General features: G+C 45.5%; 1 protein-coding gene across 1 annotated transcript in view; it reads left to right on the forward strand.

Annotated features, from left to right (window-relative positions):
• LOC106592186 (protein unc-13 homolog C) overlaps positions 1–23,699 on the forward strand; it is a 180,052-nt gene that overhangs the window by 112,845 nt on the left and 43,508 nt on the right. Inside the window, exons 20-24 of the mRNA XM_082957854.1 lie at positions 9,052–9,178; positions 11,839–11,935; positions 12,311–12,454; positions 12,614–12,691; positions 12,850–12,927. Coding sequence (XP_082813980.1) covers positions 9,052–9,178; positions 11,839–11,935; positions 12,311–12,454; positions 12,614–12,691; positions 12,850–12,927 — 524 coding nt within the window. The remainder of the gene's footprint in view (positions 1–9,051; positions 9,179–11,838; positions 11,936–12,310; positions 12,455–12,613; positions 12,692–12,849; positions 12,928–23,699) is intronic.

A 23,699-nucleotide genomic window follows, 5' to 3' on the forward strand; every position in this document is an offset into this window, starting at 1 on the left:
ACCAGTGGTCAGCCTTTTAACCTTTTCACGTGTAAGTTCCAAATATCTCTAACGGGTACCCCAGGGTGAGTTTATTTTATGCGCGTGCTGTCAGAATGCACTTTTCCAAAATGGGATTGTTACACAACAGGACAGTTCACCCACTCTGCCCTCAAACCAAGGTACGCTGCCTGCTAATCATCTATTGGCTATAGAGCAACTTATCAATTTCAAATTATTTTCTAACAAGTTTTTTTAATTTTCTAACAACTGTTTGAATTGAGGTGTGTTCCGCCCATTTCACTGTTGAGGACAGTTTGTGTTTGAGACATTACTGAGCCAGCCCAAGAACACATTATTTCCTCCCTGGCACATTTTCCGGCTGGAGGCCACATTGCCTTCACTACTAATAATAACTTTGGACGTGTGTGCGTTCCTATCAAAGTAAGTGCCTTATTACGTTATCATTATAGTTTCTGTATATCGTGTTATTGTAGCTGCACACCGTATGTATGTATGGAGCATAATGCATTTGCTGTTTTATTCACATGTTTTCAAGTGCTGGTGACAAATCATGCATTCCGATTCTTGCATAGATTGTAATGGAAATACAATCTGTGTGTAAAATATATATTTTTTAAGGTTGTACTAATTATGAGGAGCTAATTCTAAGCTAATTGCCAGCTGTGTGGCGCCATGTTTGTTGACATCATGCATTCTGGTTGTCACGTAAATGTCTGCCAGACCAAAATGAAGTGAAGGGATGGTTCAATCGTCTTTTGAGTAAACTTCAGTTAGTGAATGATGGTAAACGACTCCCCTTCCCTTCAACATGCATACTGCAAACAGACCCAACTCATCTTGCAACCTCTTATCTTTGGTTGACATGAAAAAACAAATATGGCGGCCCGCCCAAAATACCCATTGCGTTTTATTCAATTATTTAGATCACTGGTGAGGTCACCCGTGATATGATGAATTGTAAATAGTAATTACTATTAGCTAATTACAGTTTCTGTCAGCTGAGAGTTAGCTAAATATGACCTCTTGTGTTAGGTCACTCTTTCCTCAGTTAGCGCTAGGACTAATGTAGCTGACATTTTCCGGTTTGGATGAGAATTGTGTTAGCCTTTCACATGGACGACATAACGTTGTGAAGACTGTGTTTCTGTGAAAAAAACTATGTGGCCAGCTCAAACGCTGACTGTTGTGTCAATCCTAACTGGACGCTCTAAATAAGTGTTCTAATCACAGCGGTTTGAGCGTACAATGCAGGGACCACTGTAGAATGATCACACCCGTGTGTTCGTACATGTCAAAGGGTTAAGCACTATCCCACTGCATTATCCTCATTCATTTATATACAATAACTACATACACACACACATGCACGCACGCATGCAAACACACACACACACACCCTAGCATGCACATAACCAGAACATCCCAAGTCAGTTTGTGTGTGAGAGAGAGTTGCTGATAGAGCAACAGTTTCAATGTAAAGGCAGGCGGCAGTTCATGTTGTATTTGAGAGAGAGATGGAGAGGGATGGAGAGGGATGGAGAGAGATGGAGACAGATGGAGAGAGATGGAGAGGGATGGAGAGAGATGGAGAGGGATATTTGCAAGAGGAAGGGAATCTGATTTCATTGGGCCTCAACCCGTGGGTCAGACACTTCATTCGAGATGAATAGTAAGCCCTGAGTTAGCCTGCACGGGTGCAGGTTAGTTCTGAAGGATTCGTTGCCATATAAATCTACCTGGCTAAGAGGTGAGACACTTTCATGATACAGGTTATTCCGAGTTGAACTCAGAGTTGACCGAAGTTACAAGGCCTTTAAACCAAATGTTGTGATTAGATCATAAAACTGGGAAATAATGATTATTCTAATTCCATAGTTAGAAGATAATAATGGGCGCTTTGAATACAGTCTTGTTTGACATGGCAACTAATGAAAATGCCAGAGAGAAGTTATTGTGATTGGGTAGGAACCAAAGTGTTGGTCAGTGTTTCCTAAGGGACCCTATAATCTTTGGCTACATAAAATGTTTTCTGTTAGCTACTTCATGTAGCTAACATATTCATGCTTAGCCTATTCCTCTTTGATTTAGAAGATACTGTTGCACAAACTTCACTGGTATCAGGATGTATAGCTTGCTACTTTAGACAGCTAACTAGTGATTAGCTTTAATGGCTAACAAGCCACAACTTGTTAAGAAAAGAAAACCTAGCTGTTTGCAGATGTTAGAAACACTAATAGTGTAATTATAGAACTCTTGTAGGTTTATATTAACAAGCAGAGTGGAAGCAGCATCGTAGTCATTGTTGCATGTGCTGCATTGACCATGCAGACTAACTGCAAGTGTCTGGTGGCCGAGCAAAAACAAACGCGCTCCTTGAGTGACAGGGGGCGGGGCTAAGTCTGTGTGGAAAACAGAATGGAGAGAGAGAGGAGAGAGATAACTCAAGTAGAAGAGTAAACTATAGAAAAGGATGTTACGCATGGCGTATCACATTAAACAAACCAAACATTCAAATACAGTTATAGATGGTAAAGTAAAAACTCAAACCGGTCCGTGCATCATACCGGTATACATTAAAATACGGTATACCACCGAGCCCTAGATTGAATGCGCGACCCTCGGAGCCGAGTCTCGCGGCTTATGCCCATCCTCCATCCTCATCCACAAAGCCGCAATTCTACTTGATGGGAATAGTGCTACCCGTTGCCCCTAGTGGCCGGTTTTGAAGGCATCCCCTGACGTCCTGGGAACCTGGACGAACGTTGAATATCGCCTTGGATCTGGAGTGACCTGGCTGATTAGAAGAGTATTATACATTCATTTGTGGTTGCCCCGGGAAGTCGACACAGGTCCACCCTACAGCCCTCTCCCCCATCCCTCCTCCCCCTTTGCAGTGTGTTGGTAGGCCCAGGGAAGTCGACACAGGTCCACCCTACAGCCCTCTCCCCCATCCTTCCTCCTCTCTCCTTCCTCCCCCTTGCAGTGTGTTGGTAGGCCCAGGGAAGTCGACACAGGTCCACCCCTACAGCCCTCTCCCCCATCCCTCCTCCCCCTTGCAGTGTGTTGGTAGGCCCAGGGAAGTCGACACAGGTCCACCCCTACAGCCCTCTCCCCCATCCCTCCTCCCCCTTGCAGTGTGTTGGTAGGCCCAGGGAAGTCGACACAGGTCCACCCCTACAGCCCTCTCCCCCATCCTTCCTCCTCTCTCCCTCCTCCCCCTTGCAGTGTGTTGGTAGGCCCAGGGAAGTCGACACAGGTCCACCCTACAGCCCTCTCCCCCATCCCTCCTCCCCCTTGCAGTGTGTTGGTAGGCCCAGGGAAGTCGACACAGGTCCACCCCTACAGCCCTCTCCCCCATCCCTCCTCCCCCTTTGCAGTGTGTTGGTAGGCCCAGGGAAGTCGACACAGGTCCACCCCTACAGCCCTCTCCCCCATCCCTCCTCCCCCTTTGCAGTGTGTTGGTAGGCCCAGGGAAGTCGACACAGGTCCACCCTACAGCCCTCTCCCCCATCCTTCCTCCTCTCTCCTTCCTCCCCCTTGCAGTGTGTTGGTAGGCCCAGGGAGAACCCATCAACCCTGCTGGCACAGAAGAGGAGACTGGTGTATTTATCCTGATCTGTTTGGTTCATTTAACCAAACAGGTCAGGAAAAATACACGTTTCCTCTTCTGTGCCTGCAGGGTTGATGGGTTCTCCCTGGGCCTACCAACACACTGCAAGGGGGAGGAAGGAGAGAGGGGGAAGGATTAGGGAGAGGGCTGTACGGGTTGTAGGGAAACCAGGGATGAAAGTCTGGGGGGAAAGGCAGGGTAGGGAAGGCAGACAAACACACACATAGAAACAAAAACATAAACACACACACACACTCACACACACACACACACACACACACACACACACACACACACACACACACACACACACACACACACACACACACACACACACACACACACACACACACACACACACACACACATACACGCACACACACACACACACACACACACACACACACACACACACACACACACATAGGGATGATTGCTATCATCCAGAAGGCGAGGTCAGTATAGGTGCATCAAAGCTGGGACCGAGAGACTGAAAAACAACTTCTATCTCAAGGCCATCACTAACATTGAGTGGTTGCTGTCAACATACTGACTCAAATCTCTGGCCACTTTAATAATTCATAATTGGGTGTAATAAATGTATCACTAGCCACTTTAAACAATGCCACTTTATATAATGTCTACACACCCTACATTACTCATCTCATATGTATATACTGTACTCTATACCATCTACTGCATCTTGCCTATGCCGCACAGCCATCGCTCATCCATATATATTATTGTTATTAATCTCTTTACACTTGTGTGTATTAGGTAGTTGTTGTCAAATTGTTAGATTACTTGTTAGATATTACTGCACTGTTGGAACTAGAAGCACAAGCATTTCACTACACTCGCATTAACATCTGCTACCCATGTGTATGTGACCAATAAAATTTGATTTGATTTAATACTCACTCTGGTTACACTCTCCAGAGGGCAGGTCACTGAGTGCACCCATAGCACATTCCCTCTTCTCCTCTCCCCTTCTCTCCCTCTCTTTCCCTCTCTCTCTCCCTCTCCCTCTCTACCTCTCTCTCTCTCTAGTAGGTCTGATGTTGTGGTTTTCTAGGGAGAAGATACAAAGTGACACTTGTCTTCCCTGGAAATCTAATCAGGGAGGGTGAGAGGTCAGGGGTTAGAGCTCTAGGGTCAGGGTTTAACGGTCAGTGATATATTATTCATTATTAATGTGAACTTTACTTTAAGGGTGAAGCCTTCAGTACAGCTAGCTTAAAATGTCCCTGCCTGCCTGCTGAAGATGTCAGTAGTGTGTGGGTGGGAACGTTCCCACCACAAAACAAATTCTGACAGCAAGGACATCACGAGGGAGGGAGGGAGGTCGGGAGGGAGGTAGGGAGGGAGGTCGGGAGGGAGGTCGGGAGGGAGGGAGGTCGGGAGGGAGGGAGGGAGGTAGGGAGAGAGGGAGGGAGGGATGAGCCTGTCTGTCCCAGTAGGCTGATGGTCTAACATGAAGACATCCTCATTAGGGAATCAGGGACTCAGTCTGTTTTCCCTCTGGACCCCAGCTTACACTTTCTACCATCTGCAGGGAACACACACACATATACACACACACACGTACGCATACACATTACGCACCCACACACATAGACACATACATACACACAGGCACACATTCAGTCACATACATACACACACACAGGCACACACAAAGTATACACTGAGTGTACACAACATTATGGACACCTGCTCTTTCTATGACATAAACTGACCAGGTGAATCCAGGTGAAAGCTATGATCCCTTATTGATGTCACTTCAATCCCTTAAATCCACTTCAATCAGTATAGATGTAGAGGAGAAGACAGGTTAAAGAGGGACAATTGAGACATGGATTATGTATGTATGCAATTCAATGGGTGAATGGGCAAGACAAAAGATTTAAGTACCTTTGAACTGGGTACAGTAGTAGGTGCCAGGCACACAGGTTTGAGTGTGTCAAGAACTGTAATGCTGCTGGGTTTTTCACGTTCAACAGTTTCCCGTATGTATCAAGAATGGTCAACCACCCAAAGGACATCCAGCCAACTTGACACAACTATGGGAACCATTGTAGTCAACATGGGCCAGCACCACTGTGGAACGCTTTTGACACCTTGTAGAGTCCATGCCCGTGAATTGAGGCTGTTCTGAGGGCAAAATCGGGTGCAACTCAATATTAGGAAGGTGTTCCTAATGTTTTGTACACTCAGTGTATGTACTGTAGTTAGTTCAAACGAAGTGTTGGAGAAATGTGTTGAGTTATTGAAGTGGCAGCGTCACAGCAGATAAACCTCTGTGACTGGAGCTATTCTGCCTTCACACTTTGAGAGAGCTACAACTCTCTCTCACTCTCTCACTCTCATACTCACTCACTCACTCACTCACTCATTCAGACACACACAGCATTTAGTATTGTGATAAAACATTTCAGCTACCCAAACATTCAGGAAGCACTTTCCTTTGATTGCTTGCTTTGCCTTGTTAAAACGAATCTCCTACAATAATATTGCTTATGGGAATCTATCATAAATATGCAAATATAATGACAAGGACTTTGCTGTGAGACAACTAGAAAAGACAATTTGGTATTGAAATAATACCTTTTGATTTGTTTAATACCTTTTTCAAGACATTTTGTTATTTCTTATGGAGGCACACAGGTGCTTATCTGAGGTGTTTTAATGTGTTGCAGCAGGAATGTTGCTCAATGTATGGCTTTAAAACACACGTGCACACACACCCACACACTATCTCTCTCTCTCACACACACACACACACACACACACTATCTCTCTCTCACACACACACACACACACTATCTCTCTCTCTCTCTCTCTCACACACACACACACACACACACTATCTCTCTCTCTCACACACACACACACACACACTATCTCTCTCTCTCTCTCACACACACACACACACACACACACACTATCTCTCTCTCACACACACACACACACACACACACACACTATCTCTCTCTCTCTCACACACACACACACACACTATCTCTCTGTCTCTCTCTCTCTCACACACACACACACACACACACACACACACACACACAATCTCTCTCTCTCTCACACACACACACACACACACACACACACGCACACACACACTTTTAAAGGTGCCTTTGAAGTGTGTGTGAGTGTTGTGAAGAGACTTTGTGTTTAGTAGAGACACTGTATCTTCACTGGAATTATATTTCTCACTTTTGCTGTTATTCTGTCTGGCGAATCTATCTGTTCATACCCCTCTACCTCTCTTTTTCACTCTCTTAACCTTCTCTCTGCCTTTTTCACCCCTCCTTCCCCTCTTTCTCTCTCTCTCTTCTTTCTGTCCCCTTCCTCCCCCTCTACCCCGCTTTCTACTCTCTCTCTGTCTGTCTCTCCTAACCTTCTCTCCCATCCCCTACCTCCCCTCCACTTCTCTGTCCTTCCTCGCTCTCTCGGTCTCTTCTATCCCTCACCTCCCCCCACCTCTCTGTCCTTCCTCTCTCTCTCTGTCTCTCCTAACCTTCTCTCCTATCCCCTGCATCCCCCACCTCTCTGTCCTTCCTCTCCCTCTCTGTCTCTCCTATCCCCTACCTCCCCTCCACTTCTCTGTCCTTCCTCGCTCTCTCTGTCTCTTCTATCCCTCACCTCCCCCTACCTCTCTGTCCTTCCTCTCTCTCTCTGTCTCTCCTATCCCTCACCTCCCCCCCACCTCTCTCTCCTTCCTCTCTCTCTCTGACTCTCCCATTCCCTGCACCCCCACCTCTCTGGCTTTCCTCTCTCTCTCTGTCTCTTTATTCCCTGTACCCCCCACCTCTCTGTCCTTTCTCTCTGTCTCTCTGTCTCTGTCTCTGTCTCTCTCTCTCTCTCTCTCTCTCTCTCTCTCTCTCTATCCCCTGCACCCCCCACCTCGCTGTCCTTCCTCTCTCTCTCTGTCTCTCCTATCACCTGCCTCCTTCCCTACTCAAATCAAATCAAATTGTATTGGTCACATACACATATTTAGCAGATGTTATTGCGGGTGTAGTTAAATGTTTGTGTTCCAAGCAGTGCAGTAGTATCTAACAATTCACAACAATACACACAAATCTAAAAGTAAAAAAATGGAATTAAGACATACATAAATATTAAGACGAACAATGTCGGAGTGGCATTGACTAAAATACAGTAGAATAGAATACAGTAATTACATATGATATCAGTTAAGCAGTATGTAAACATTATTAAAGTGGCTATCGTTCCATTATTAAAGTGACCAGTGATTCCATGTCTATGTAAATAGGGCAGCAGCCTATAAGGTGCAGGGTTGAGTAACCGGGTGGTGGCCGGCTAGTGATGGCTATTTAACAGTCTGAGGCCTTGAGATAGGAGCTGTATTTCAGTCTCTCAGTCCCAGTTTTGATGCACCTGTACTGACCTCGCCTTCTGGATGACAGAGGGGTGAACAAGCCGTGGCTCGGGTGGTTGATGTCCTTGATGATATTTTTGGCCTTCCTGTGACATCGGGTGCTGTAGGTGTACTGGAGGGCAGGCAGTGTGCCCCCGGTGATGCTGTGGGCAGACTGTACCACCCTCTGAAGACCCAGGGCCCAGGGTTCAGACCCAGGGCCCCTAGCGTAATGATGAGCTTGGAGGGTACTATGGTGTTGAAGGCTGAGCTATAGTCAATGAACAACATTCTTATATAGGTATTCCTCTTGTCCAGATGGGATAGGGCAGTGTGCAGTGTGATGGTGATTAAATCATCTATGGATCTCTCTATACCCCCTCCCCTCTCTCCCTTACCTCCCTTCTCTCTCCTCTCTACCCCCAAGTTCTGTGATAGTTAATATGTCCTACTCTACTGTGATAGAGCCTACCATGTCATCAGACTGAACTTTCATTATGTACCAAGTCAGCTCTCATTAGACCCTGTGTGTGTGTCCACCAAGGTCATGTCACTACCAGTGTCTGTGTTTACAGGATTCCTGGTCTAGTCTTAGATTACCTGTCTCTGTCAATATCAGGTCAGCCATAGCCTTGTCGCGAACCAGGCGCACGCGGGACTTTAGCGGTATGACTATGTGAGACTAGGTCAGCCATGTTATAGGTCTAGCAGGACTTGTTGCAGAATGTAAATCAGAGAATGTAAACCCTTCCAGGCTTCTCACTTCCTGGCTACCTGGATATATTTCAGGATTCACAGGATGTAGTACTAGAGTAGAGTGACTGCCTGCACCCAACAGTCGCTGTCCATTCTCCTGTGGTGCTGAACATCAGAATTCTGATTCCATCGCTGTCCACTTCCGTGGGTCTGGATTTCAGATCTCCCCTATTAGCTTGATTGATTGATTCAGCATTGAGGCTTTTACTCCTGTGGCAAGTTCACCACGTCATATCTCAGTCCAGACATGCATGTTAACATTCTGCCTTTTCATTTCCCCTGACAGAGCACGATAAGCACCGTCTATGCAAGAGCACAGAGTACATGAACCTTCACTTTAAAGTCAAGTGGTTCCACAACGAGTATGTCCGTGAACTTGCTGCCTTCAAGGACACACCCCCTGAGTATTCTCTGTAAGTAGTGTACTGCACACACACACACACACACACACACACACACACACACACACACACACACACACACACACACACACACACACACACACACACACACACACACAGATGCCCCAAAACATGCTACCTCTCATCATTACCAATAGGGGTGGTAAGTATTTTTCAGGAGGTATGATATTTATGCCTCTAACTTTTTCACTCATCATGATTCACAATTCCTTCATAATTATCCGTAATCATGGTACATTCTATAAAAAAAAGTTTTTAAAAGGGTTCTTCGGCTATCTCCATAGGAGAACACTTTTTGTCTCCAGGTAGAACCCTTTTCTACATGGAACCCAAAAGGGTTCTACCTGGAACCAAATGTATTTTATTAGGATCCCCATTAGCTGATGCCAATGGCGACAGCTAGTCTTGTTATATTTCAAAATAATAATAATAAAACCTAACAATTTACAATAAAAGTGACTCCAAAATGATACAATACATTATTTTCCATTTGTATTCGGCAAAACATAATCCGAAACACAACTGAAACAAACTGCAAATGCATCCCACAAGTTTGTAGAGTCACGTGCCAGGAATATGGGACCAAATACTACACTTTTAATTAAATCTAATACACTGTAAGTGAAATTGTCAAATACTTATGACATGGGGGGACTAGATACATAAAGTGCTTTCATTTCTAAACAGTAAAACAGATGTGTATGAAAATACCCTCAAATAAAAGGTGACATTCTGAACTGTTGCCTCATAATAAACATTTGATCTCAAATCCAAAATGCTGGAGTTTAAAGCCAAATAAAATGTTTTAGCTTCACTCAAATAAATACACACACATTACACCAGCTGAGTGTTCTCTGTAAATACTACAGCACAGTGTCCTATCCTCGATGATGTCATGTTGTCTCCAACAGGAGCAGACATATTATTTTAATCAGCAGATAAATACAGTCAATCAATCAACCTACACAAACACACCATACATGTACAACTGAGTATTCTCTGGAAGTACTGTAATATACCCAGACAAACACACCATACATGTACAACTGAGTATTCTCTGGAAGTACTGTAATATACCCAGACAAACACACCATACATGTACAACTGAGTATTCTCTGGAAGTACTGTAATATACCCAGACAAACACACCATACATGTACAACTGAGTATTCTCTGGAAGTACTGTAATATACCCAGACAAACACACCATACATGTACAACTGAGTATTCTCTGGAAGTACTGTAATATACCCAGACAAACACACCATACATGTACAACTGAGTATTCTCTGGAAGTACTGTAATATACCCAGACAAACACACCATACATGTACAACTGAGTATTCTCTGGAAGTACTGTAATATACCCAGACAAACACACCATACATGTACAACTGAGTATTCTCTGGAAGTACTGTAATATATCCAGACAAACACACCATACATGTACAACTGAGTATTCTCTGGAAGTACTGTAATATACCCAGACAAACACACCATACATGTACAACTGAGTATTCTCTGGAAGTACTGTAATATACCCAGACAAACACACCCTACATGTACAACTGAGTATTCTCTGGAAGTACTGTAATATACCCAGACAAACACACCCTACATGTACAACTGAGTATTCTCTGGAAGTACTGTAATATACGCTGACAAACACACCATACATGTACAACTGAGTATTCTCTGGAAGTACTGTAATATACCCTGACAAACACACCATACATGTACAACTGAGTATTCTCTGGAAGTACTGTAATATACCCAGACAAACACACCATACATGTACAACTGAGTATTCTCTGGAAGTACTGTAATATACCCAGACAAACACACCCTACATGTACAACTGAGTATTCTCTGGAAGTACTGTAATATACCCTGACAAACACACCATACATGTACAACTGAGTATTCTCTGGAAGTACTGTAATATACCCAGACAAACACACCATACATGTACAACTGAGTATTCTCTGGAAGTACTGTAATATACCCAGACAAACACACCCTACATGTACAACTGAGTATTCTCTGGAAGTACTGTAATATACCCACAAAAAAAAACACACACCAAGATCAGTTTACTTCCTAAATTGATTGAATTGAAATAGAATGTAGCCCAACCCTGCCATACATGTTAAAACCCAAAGTGCTTTACAAATCAGCATTTAAAACTAGATTGAAAACATTTAAGGAGAGAATGTCATGAAGGTCAGGTAAAAGACAGGTGATTGTATTAAATCCTTAAAGATATGGAATACTGCTCTCTCAGACAACCTTGCTAGTGCCCTCACAGAGAAACACCTCCCTGTCACTGCTGGTCAAACAGCATCCAATCCATTACAGAGTGAGTTGTGAATGACAGCTCACAGTCCCACCCACCTGCTGCTGTCATTTAAACACAAAGCACCTTCAGGAGTTAAGGACACACACACACACACCGCCCACCTTATTTATGATCCCTTTCTCTTGTGGCAGATGCCCTTAATCAAGGAGCACAGCAGGGAATACACTTTTGACACACACACACTTTGAATACTATGTACAGTATACTCACTGTGTGTGTGTGTGTGTGTGTGTGTGTGTGTGTGTGTGTGTGTGTGTGTGTGTGTGTGTGTGTGTGTGAATGTGTCCTCCAGGTGGTTCGAGCCGTTTGTCATTCAGTGGCTGTCTGAGAATGAGGATGTTGCCATGGACTTCCTACACGGAGCTCTGGGGAGCGACAAGAAGCTTGGCGTGAGTACTCACACACTCTACTCTTTTCTCACTCGCTCACTCTCACTCGTTCACTGTCTGGTAGTCCTCTGTCTTTTCTCAGTGAGGGATGAATGAATAACAGCAGCGTTGACATACAGCACTCTGCTGCTCTGCTCACCCCAATGAAATACTGCACCATTCTGAAGTACTAAAGCTCTCTCTCTTTTCTCGCTTTCTCTCTCTCTCTCTCTCTCTCTCTCTCTCTCTCTCTCCCTATCTCTCTCTCATCTTTGTCTCGCTCGGCCAATCTATTTCTCTCCTCTCTTTCTCCCCCTTCTCTTTCTCGCTCTCCCTCCTTCTGTCTCTTTCCCTGTCTCTCTCTGTCTCACTCTCTTTCTCTTTCTCTTTCTGTAGTTCCAGCCAACGTCAGAACATGTCCTGTTCTCCTGTTCGGTGGTGGATGTGTTCACTCAGCTCAACCAGAGTTTTGAGATCATTAAGAAGCTGGAGTGCCCCAACCCACAGGCCCTGGCTCACTTCATGTGCCGCTTTGCTAAGGTCAGGCACTAACCCCCAACCTAATGTCCCTAGCTGTGTGTGTGTGTGTGTGTGTGTGTGTGTCTGTTTGACCGTGTGTATGTCCAATACTATTTCTAAGAGTGTTTTGATATTGTAACAACTCAATATTGTTCATTCCTTTTCTTGTATTTTTTCTAGACCATCAACAAAGTTCTGTTGCAATATGCTGCAATCATAACCAAGGATTTTGGCTTGTATCTGAACCAGGAGAAAGTGGTAAGTGTTCTCTGGATTCACATAATGATCATTCTGCACACAAAAAAAGATGGACCAGCCCATCTAGCATTTGCCTAAACTTCCCTATGGCCAGTCTGGTTCTGAATAGTACTATTAAATTCTATATGTATAATAATATGACTGTGTCTCTGTGACAGCCCTGCATCCTCATCAACAACATCCAGCAGCTCAGAGTTCAGCTGGAGAAGATGTTTGAGTCCATGGGAGGCAAACAGGTCTGTACTGTAGCAACCCCTTACCTTTATACATACCCCTTACCCTTTACCCCAACCCCAAGTCCATGGGAGGCAAGCAGGTCTGGATCTCTTCTTCCCCCCTCATAGCCCCATGTTCCCATACCCTCCATGGCCCTAATCCTAGTCCTACCCCATCAGACAATCCTCACCTTCCCCCTAGATCTGTCACTATCCCTCTGAAGACTGTTTTTTATTCCCCCACCCTGTTCTATTTCTCCACTCTTCTAACTCTTCTCCCTCCATCCTGTCTGGTCTTGTACGTTCTAGTTTGTTTCTTTTATAAATGTTGTTTTATAAATGTTTGATAAATGTATGGGGGAAAGCCCTTAGTCTATGTCTTGGGTTTCAGATTTCCAGCCTGTCCCCCTCTAAGTCTTTCTGTCTGTCTGTCTGTCTGTCTGTCTGTCTGTCTGTCTGTCTGTCTGTCTGTCTGTCTGTCTGTCTGTCTGTCTGTCTGTCTGTCTGTCTGTCTGTCTGTCTGTCTGTCTGTCTGTCTGTCTGTCTGTCTGTCTCTCCCTCTAAGTCTGTCTGTCAGACCTCCTCTAAGTCTGTTTGTCTCTCTGTCTGTCTCTCTGTCTGTTTCTCCCTCTAAGTCTGTATGTCTGTCCCCCACTAAGTCTGTTTGTCTCTCTGTCTGTCTCTCTGTCTGTCTCTCCCGCTAAGTCTGTCTCTTTTCCTCTGACTGTAAATCTATCTGTCAGTCTCCCTCTAAGTCTGTTTGTCTCTCTGCCTGTCTCTGTCTGTTTCTCCCTCTAAGTCTCTCTGTCTGTCCCCCTCTAAGTCTGTCTGTCTGTCTCTCTGTCTGTCCCCCTCTAAGTCTGTCTGTCTGTCTCTCTGTCTGTCCCCCTCTAAGTCTGTCTGTTTGTCCCCCTCTAAGTCTGTCTGTCTCTAAATCCATATGTCTGTCTATCTGCCTCTGTCTGTCCCCTCTAAGTATGTCTGTCTCTCTATCTGTCTCTCTATTTGTCTGTCTCTAAGTCTATATGTCTGTCTCTCTGCCTCTCTGTCTAACCCCCCTCTAAGTCTATCTGTCTGTCTGTCTGTCTGTCTGTCTGTCTGTCTGTCTGTCTCTCTGCCTCTAAGTCTAACTGTCTGTCCCCCTCTAAGTCTATCTGTCTGTCTCTCTAAGTCTATCTGTCAGTCTGTCTTTCTACCTCTCTCGAAGTCTGTCTGCCTCTCCCTCTAAGTCAATCTGTGTGTCTGTCTCTCAGCCTCTCCCTGTAAGTCTATCAATCTGTCTGTCCCCCTCTAAATCTATCTGTCTGTCCCTCTAAGTCTGTCTGTCTGTCTGCCTCTCCCGCTAAGTCTGTCTCTTTTCCTCTGACTGTAAATCTATCTGTCAGTCTCCCTCTAAGTCTGTCTGTCTGTCTGTCTGTCTGTCTGTCTGTCTGTCTGTCTGTCTGTCTGTCTGTCTGTCTGTCTGTCTGTCTGTCTGTCTGTCTGTCTGTCTGTCTGTCTGTCTGTCTGTCTCTCTGCCTCTCCCTGTAAGTATATCTGTCTGTCTCCCTCTAAGTTCATCTGCCTCTCCCTCTAAGTCTGTCTGTCTGTCTGTCTGTCCCTCTAAGTATATCTGTCTGTCTGACTCTCTGTCTCTCCCTCTAAGTCTAACTGTCTGTCTGCCTCTCCCTCGAAGTATATCTGCCTGTCTCTCTGCCTGTCTCTCTGCCTGGTCTGTCTGTCTCTCTCTCTCTCTCTGTCTGTCTCTCTGACTGTCTCTGTGTCTGTCTCTCTCTGCCTGTGTCTGTGTCTGTCTAATCCTGAGAATATAGCAACAGTTTTCTGTTATGTGCATGCTGTCTCTCTCCTGTTTCTAACGTTTTAAATACCTTGAGTTTTGTCTTCTGTGGTCTTGTGTTTCCCCATTCTACCCTGCTCTCTTTCAAGGAGGAGGGGACTGTGTCCTTTTGCAAGGTGTGTAGTATAGGACTCCTACCTCCTACCATCCTAACCCCCCTTTACTAAACATAGGATTCCTACCACCTACTATCCTAACCCCCCTTTACTAAACATAGGACTCCTACCATCCTAACCCCTCTTTACTAAACATAGGATTCCTACCTCCTACCATCCTAACCCCCCTTTACTAAACATAGGACTCCTACCATCCTAACCCCTCTTTACTAAACATAGGATTCCTACCTCCTACCGTCCTAACCCTCCTTTACTAAACATAGGATTCCTACCATCCTAACCCCCCTTTACTAAACATAGGACTCCTACCACCTACCATCCTAACCCCCCTTTACTAAACATAGGATTCCTACCATCCTAACCCCCCTTTACTAAACATAGGACTCCTACCTCCTACCATCCTAACCCCCCTTTACTAAACATAGGACTCCTACCTCCTACCATCCTAACCCCCCTTTACTAAACATAGGACTCCTACCTCCTACCATCCTAACCCCCCTTTACTAAACATAGGACTCCTACCACCTACCATCCTAACCCCTCTTTACTAAACATAGGACTCCTACCTCCTACCATCCTAACCCCCCTTTAGTAAACATAGGACTCCTACCACCTACCATCCTAACCCCCCTTTACTAAACATAGGACTCCTACCTCCTACCATCCTAACCCCCCTTTACTAAACATAGGATTCCTACCACCTACCATCCTAACCCCCCTTTACTAAACATAGGACTCCTACCTCCTACCATCCTAACCCCCCTTTACTAAACATAGGATTCCTACCACCTACCATCCTAACCCCCCTTTACTAAACATAGGACTCCTACCTCCTACCATCCTAACCCCCCTTTACTAAACATAGGACTCCTACCACCTACCATCCTAACCCCCCTTTACTAAACATAGGACTCCTACCACCTACCATCCTAACCCCCCTTTACTAAACATAGGACTCCTACCACCTACCATCCTAACCCCCCTTTACTAAACATAGGACTCCTACCACCTACCATCCTAACCCCCCTTTACTAAACATAGGACTCCTACCTCCTACCATCCTAACCCCCCTTTACTAAACATAGGACTCCTACCATCTACCATCCTAACCCCCCTTTAGTAAACATAGGACTCCTACCACCTACCATCCTAACCCCCCTTTACTAAACATAGGATTCCTACCTCCTACCATCCTAACCCCCCTTTACTAAACATAGGATTCCTACCTCCTACCATCCTAACCCCCCTTTACTAAACATAGGACTCCTACCTCCTACCATCCTAACCCCCCTTTACTAAACATAGGACTCCTACCACCTACCATCCTAACCCCCCTTTACTAAACATAGGACTCCTACCTCCTACCATCCTAACCCCCCTTTACTAAACATAGGACTCCTACCTCCTACCATCCTAACCCCCCTTTACCTAACATAGGACTCCTACCACCTACCATCCTAACCCCCCTTTACTAAACATAGGACTCCTACCACCTACCATCCTAAACCCCCTTTACTAAACATAGGATTCCTACCTCCTACCATCCTAACCCCCCTTTACCTAAACATAGGACTCCTACCACCTACCATCCTAACCCCCCTTTACTAAACATAGGACTCCTACCACCTACCGTCCTAAACCCTCCTTTACTAAACATAGGATTCCTACCTCCTACCATCCTAACCCCTCTTTACTAAACATAGGATTCCTACCATCCTAACCCCCCTTTACTAAACATAGGACTCCTACCTCCTACCGTCCTAACCCCTCCTTTACTAAACATAGGATTCCTACCACCTACCATCCTAACCCCCCTTTACTAAACATAGGATTCCTACCACCTACCATCCTAACCCCTCTTTACTAAACATAGGATTCCTACCATCCTAACCCCTCTTTACTAAACATAGGACTCCTACCATCCTAACCCCTCTTTACTAAACATAGGACTCCTACCACCTACCATCCTAACCCCCCTTTACTAAACATAGGACTCCTACCTCCTACCATCCTAACCCCCCTTTACTAAACATAGGACTCCTACCACCTACCATCCTAACCCCCCTTTACTAAACATAGGACTCCTACCTCCTACCATCCTAACCCCTCTTTACTAAACATAGGATTCCTACCTCCTACCATCCTAACCCCCCTTTACTAAACATAGGACTCCTACCACCTACCATCCTAACCCCCCTTTACTAAACATAGGACTCCTACCACCTACCATCCTAACCCCCCTTTACTAAACATAGGACTCCTACCACCTACCATCCTAACCCCCCTTTACTAAACATAGGACTCCTACCACCTACCATCCTAACCCCCCTTTACTAAACATAGGACTCCTACCACCTACCATCCTAACCCCCCTTTACTAAACATAGGACTCCTACCACCTACCATCCTAAACCCCCTTTACTAAACATAGGACTCCTACCTCCTACCATCCTAACCCCCCTTTACTAAACATAGGACTCCTACCACCTACCATCCTAACCCCCCTTTACTAAACATAGGACTCCTACCACCTACCATCCTAACCCCCCTTTACTAAACATAGGACTCCTACCACCTACCATCCTAACCCCCCTTTACTAAACATAGGACTCCTACCACCTACCATCCTAACCCCCCTTTACTAAACATAGGACTCCTACCACCTACCATCCAAACCCCCTTTACTAAACATAGGACTCCTACCTCCTACCATCCTAACCCCCCTTTACTAAACATAGGACTCCTACCTCCTACCATCCTAACCCCCCTTTACTAAACATAGGACTCCTACCACCTACCATCCTAAACCCCCTTTACTAAACATAGGACTCCTACCATCCTAACCCCCCTTTACTAAACATAGGATTCCTACCATCCTAACCCTCCTTTACTAAACATAGGACTCCTGCCCTCATTTATTTTTAAATATTTATTTTCATCTTCAATAATACAGGTAAGTCAATTAAGAACAGATTCTTAATTACAATGATGACCTGTCCTACCTAACCCTCTTTACTAAGCACAGAACTCCTACATTCTACCTAACACTCTTCATTAAAAATTAGAACTCCCACCATCCTAACACCCTTTACTAAACATAGAACTCCTACCATCCTACCTAACACCCTTTACTAAACATAGAACTCCTACCATCCTACCTAACACCCTTTACTAAACATAGAACTCCTACCATCCTACCTAACACCCTTTACTAAACATAGAACTCCTACCATCCTACCTAACACCCTTTACTAAACATAGAACTCCTACCATCCTACCTAACACCCTTTACTAAACATAGAACTCCTACCGTCCTACCTAACACCCTTTACTAAACATAGAACTCCTACCATCCTACCTAACACCCTTTACTAAACATAGAACTCCTACCGTCCCTAACATTCTTTATAAAAACCCTTTAGGCCTGCTAAAGATAAGTCTCCTACCATCCTTACCATCTTTCACTTAGAATAGGATTCGTTAGAAATGGTTGTGGTCCTTCATTCTGTTTAACCTGATGAAGATCCTCTGGATGGAAACAGTGGTAATTAGGACCAGACAGTGTGAAGGACATTATTTATTTTAGCATAGGACACCTTAACTATCCCTACCACCATCTACTGAACTATAGTAAATGCATGTACCCGCACCCCACTCCCCACCTATGCTTCTCCCTCTCTCAGCACAACACACACAGACATACACACACTCCCCACCTATGCTTCTCCCTCTCTCAGCACAACACACACAGACATACACACACACACACCCCACCTATGCTTCTCCCTCTCTCAGCACCACACACACACAGACATACACACACACCCCACCTATGCTCTGACTCTCTCAGCACAACACACACAGACATACACACACACCCCACCTATGCTCTGACTCTCTCAGCACAACACACACAGACATACACACACACCCCACCTATGCTCTGACTCTCTCAGCACCACACACACAGACATACACACACACCCCACCTATGCTCTGACTCTCTCAGCACCACACACACAGACATACACACACACCCCACCTATGCTTTTCCCTCTCTCAGCACCACACACACAGACATACACACACACCCCACCTACGCTCTGACTCTCAGCAGCATGTGCCACAGGGCATACGGAATCAGAGCTACCCATCTGTCATCTAGCCCCCACTCTCTGTCAGGGAGCAGTATTCATCTGTCATCTAGCCCCCACTCTCTGTCAGGGAGCAGTATTCATCTGTCATCTAGCCCCCACTCTCTGTCAGGGAGCAGTATTCATCTGTCATCTAACCCCACTCTCTGTCAGGGAGCAGTATTCATCTGTCATCTAACCCCACTCTCTGTCAGGGAGCAGTATTCATCTGTCATCTAGCCCCCACTCTCTGTCAGGGAGCAGTATTCATCTGTCATCTAGCCTCCACTCTCTCTCAGGGAGCAGTATTCATCTGTCATCTAACCCCACTCTCTGTCAGGGAGCAGTATTCATCTGTCATCTAACCCCACTCTCTGTCAGGGAGCAGTATTCATCTGTCATCTAGCCCCACTCTCTGTCAGGGAGCAGTATTCATCTGTCATCTAGCCCCCACTCTCTGTCAGGGAGCAGTATTCATCTGTCATCTAGCCCCCACTCTCTGTCAGGGAGCAGTATTCATCTGTCATCTAGCCTCCACTCTCTCTCAGGGAGCAGTATTCATCTGTCATCTAACCCCACTCTCTGTCAGGGAGCAGTATTCATCTGTCATCTAGCCCCCACTCTCTGTCAGGGAGCAGTATTCATCTGTCATCTAGCCCCCACTCTCTGTCAGGGAGCAGTATTCATCTGTCATCTAGCCTCCACTCTCTCTCAGGGAGCAGTATTCATCTGTCATCTAACCCCACTCTCTGTCAGGGAGCAGTATTCATCTGTCATCTAGCCCCCACTCTCTGTCAGGGAGCAGTATTCATCTGTCATCTAGCCCCACTCTCTGTCAGGGAGCAGTATTCATCTGTCATCAAGCCCCACTCTCTGTCAGGGAGCAGTATTCATCTGTCATCTAGCCTCCACTCTCTCTCAGGGAGCAGTATTCATCTGTCATCTAACCCCACTCTCTGTCAGGGAGCAGTATTCATCTGTCATCTAGCCCCCACTCTCTGTCAGGGAGCAGTATTCATCTGTCATCTAGCCCCCACTCTCTGTCAGGGAGCAGTATTCATCTGTCATCAAGCCCCACTCTCTGTCAGGGAGCAGTATTCATCTGTCATCTAGCCCCACTCTCTGTCAGGGAGCAGTATTCATCTGTCATCTAGCCCCCACTCTCTGTCAGGGAGCAGTATTCATCTGTCATCTAGCCCCACTCTCTGTCAGGGAGCAGTATTCATCTGTCATCTAGCCCCCACTCTCTGTCAGGGAGCAGTATTCATCTGTCATCTAGCCCCCACTCTCTGTCAGGGAGCAGTATTCATCTGTCATCTAGCCTCCACTCTCTGTCAGGGAGCAGTATTCATCTGTCATCTAACCCCACTCTCTGTCAGGGAGCAGTATTCATCTGTCATCTAGCCCCACTCTCTGTCAGGGAGCAGTATTCATCTGTCATCTAGCCTCCACTCTCTGTCAGGGAGCAGTATTCATCTGTCATCTAACCCCACTCTCTGTCAGGGAGCAGTATTCATCTGTCATCTAGCCCCACTCTCTGTCAGGGAGCAGTATTCATCTGTCATCTAGCCCCCACTCTCTGTCAGGGAGCAGTATTCATCTGTCATCTAGCCTCCACTCTCTGTCAGGGAGCAGTATTCATCTGTCATCTAACCCCACTCTCTGTCAGGGAGAAGTATTCATCTGTCATCTAGCCCCACTCTCTGTCAGGGAGAAGTATTCATGTGTCATCAAGCCCCACTCTCTGTCAGGGAGCAGTATTCATCTGTCATCTAGCCCCCACTCTCTGTCAGGGAGCAGTATTCATCTGTCATCTAGCCCCACTCTCTGTCAGGGAGAAGTATTCATCTGTCATTAAGCCCCACTCTCTGTCAGGGAGCAGTATTCATCTGTCATCTAGCCCCCACTCTCTGTCAGGGAGCAGTATTCATCTGTCATCTAGCCCCCACTCTCTGTCAGGGAGCAGTATTCATCCGTCATATAGCCTCCACTCTCTGTCAGGGAGCAGTATTCATCTGTCATCTAACCCCCACTCTCTGTCAGGGAGCAGTATTCATCCGTCATATAGCCTCCACTCTCTGTCAGGGAGCAGTATTCATCTGTCATCTAACCCCCACTCTCTGTCAGGGAGCAGTATTCATTTGTCATCTAACCCCACTCTCTGCCAGGGAGCAGTATTCATCTGTCATCTAGCCCCTGCGGAGTGCAGCATTCATCTGTCATCTAGCCCCCGCGTTCTGTCAGGGAGCAGTATTCATTTGTCATCTAGCCCCCGCGTTCTGTCAGGGAGCAGTATTCATCTGTCATCTAGCCCCCACGCTCACTTATTTTGGTCCCCAAGCTGAAGCTACAAAATGCTCCAGACAGGATTTCGTACAAACTCTGATGAGCTTCTCAAATGCTTACAAAACTCCCCAGCTGTGCTCTCTCTCTCTCTCTCTCTCTCTGAAGGAAAGGCTCTGTTAATGAGGCATCTGAACAGACAGAGTCTGCATCCAAATGGCACCATATTCCCTATTTAGTGTACTACATTTGAGCAAGTACTGTAGTGCGCTATAAAAGTAGTGCACTGTAAAGAGAAAAGGGTGCCATTCAGGACAAAGACATAGACATGTCTGACTGAAATGAAGGGCTTTATTTGGTTTGGCTGTAGCTCCTTGCTTTAGACGTTTGACAGGTGATTATTAGGCGAATTGATTGACAGGGATGTTGCATTATTCAGGAAAAACATACAATAGTAATCACAACCTGATACCACTATAAACTACCTTGTCATTCAGGCATTAGACAGCTATTCCTAATGATGTTGGAACACAATGGATCATGCAGGTTGATAAACTAAATGTTTTTTCCATTTTAGGCAGACCTCAGCACAAAAACACATTACTGGCTGACTGGCAGTGAAAGTGTTCCCAAAGCAATTAGCAAACTGAAAGCCAGGGCAATTACACAGATCAATGTGCTATCATATAATGTGAAATAACACATATTTCAGGCTCTACATATGATATAATAAGAAATAGCACATCTGTAATTTCATAGAATGTTAAATAAATAAATGCATAGTCACTTTAATAACTCTAACTACATGTACATATTACCACAATTACCTCGACTAACCGGTGCCCCCGGACATTGACTCTGTACCGGTACCCCCCTGCATATAGTCCAGCTATTGTTACTTTACTGCTGATCTTTAATTACATGTTACTTTCATTTCTTATTCATATTTTTACTGCATTGTTGGTTAGGGGTTCATAAGTAAGCATTTCACTGTAAGGTCTACACCTGTTGTATTCGGCGCATGTGACTAATAACATTTGATTTGATTTAATGTGATGACCTGTCATGCACATGGAGCAGCTAACTTTCATCACACATCTATCTCAGGGACCAGGCCTGAAACAGCTACCACTCTCCACTATACACACAGCATCAATACACAAAACACAAACAACACACACACACACACACACACACTTATGTTTGCAGAATAAGTGGCAATGTTACTGGTGAATTGTACGATCTATAGAGTAGACTTAAATGCATAGAGGAGCAGGCCAGTCAGAAAGTCTTTAGTCATTCTAAATGATGCTGTCTGCCCCTCTGTTCTCTTTTCAGTACACCCTGGAATACACAGACAGGCCCTATAGATGTTATATCCCAAATTACACCCTATTCCCTACAGACATGGTACTGACATGGTACTGCAGAGGCATCCAGTAATGGGGGGACTATGAGCCAGACACAACATGTGCTTCGCGTACTAAGCATGTACTTGGACTGACTATCAGAGAGTTGAGTTGGGAGGCTGGGTCCTGTGAGCTGACTGAGTGATGAAGAGACAGTCACACCCAGATAGATTAGATCTCCCCTCTAAAACACATTCAGAGGGTTGGGGATCTATCTGTCTCCACCAAACCTGCTCTAAAACACATTCAGAGGGTTGGGGATCTATCTGTCTCCACCAAACCTGCTCTAAAACACATTCAGAGGGTTGGGGATCTATCTGTCTCTACCAAACCTGCTCTAAAACACATTCAGAGGGTTGGGGATCTATCTGTCTCCACCAAACCTGCTCTAAAACACATTCAGAGGGTTGGGGATCTATCTGTCTCCACCAAACCTGCTCTAAAACACATTCAGAGGGTTGGGGATCTATCTGTCTCCACCAAACCTGCTCTAAAACACATTCAGAGGGTTGGGGATCTATCTGTCTCCACCAAACCTGCTCTAAAACACATTCAGAGGGTTGGGGATCTATCTGTCTCCACCAAACCTGCTCTAAAACACATTCAGAGGATTGGGGATCTATCTGTCTCCACCAAACCTGCTCTAAAACACATTCAGAGGGTTGGGGGATCTATCTGTCTCCACCAAACCTGCTCTAAAACACATTCAGAGGGTTGGGGGATCTATTTGTCTCCACCAAACCTGCTCTAAAACACATTCAGAGGGTTGGGGATCTATCTGTCTCCACCAAACCTGCTCTAAAACACATTCAGAGGGTTGGGGATCTATCTGTCTCCACCAAACCTTCTTGCCCTAAAACACCTTTATGCTGCCTCCCGAATGGCACCCTATTCTCTACAGAGTGCACTACTTTTGACCAGAGCCACTATATAGGGAATAGGGTGCCATTTGGGACACTTCCTTAAAGTGTCTGTTGCCCCCCTCCATGGCATGGCACACCCATATCCTCACCCC

This window comes from Salmo salar, chromosome 11 (assembly GCF_965601325.2).
Source record: "Salmo salar chromosome 11, fSalSal1, whole genome shotgun sequence".
Classification (NCBI taxonomy): Eukaryota; Metazoa; Chordata; class Actinopteri; order Salmoniformes; family Salmonidae; genus Salmo; species Salmo salar.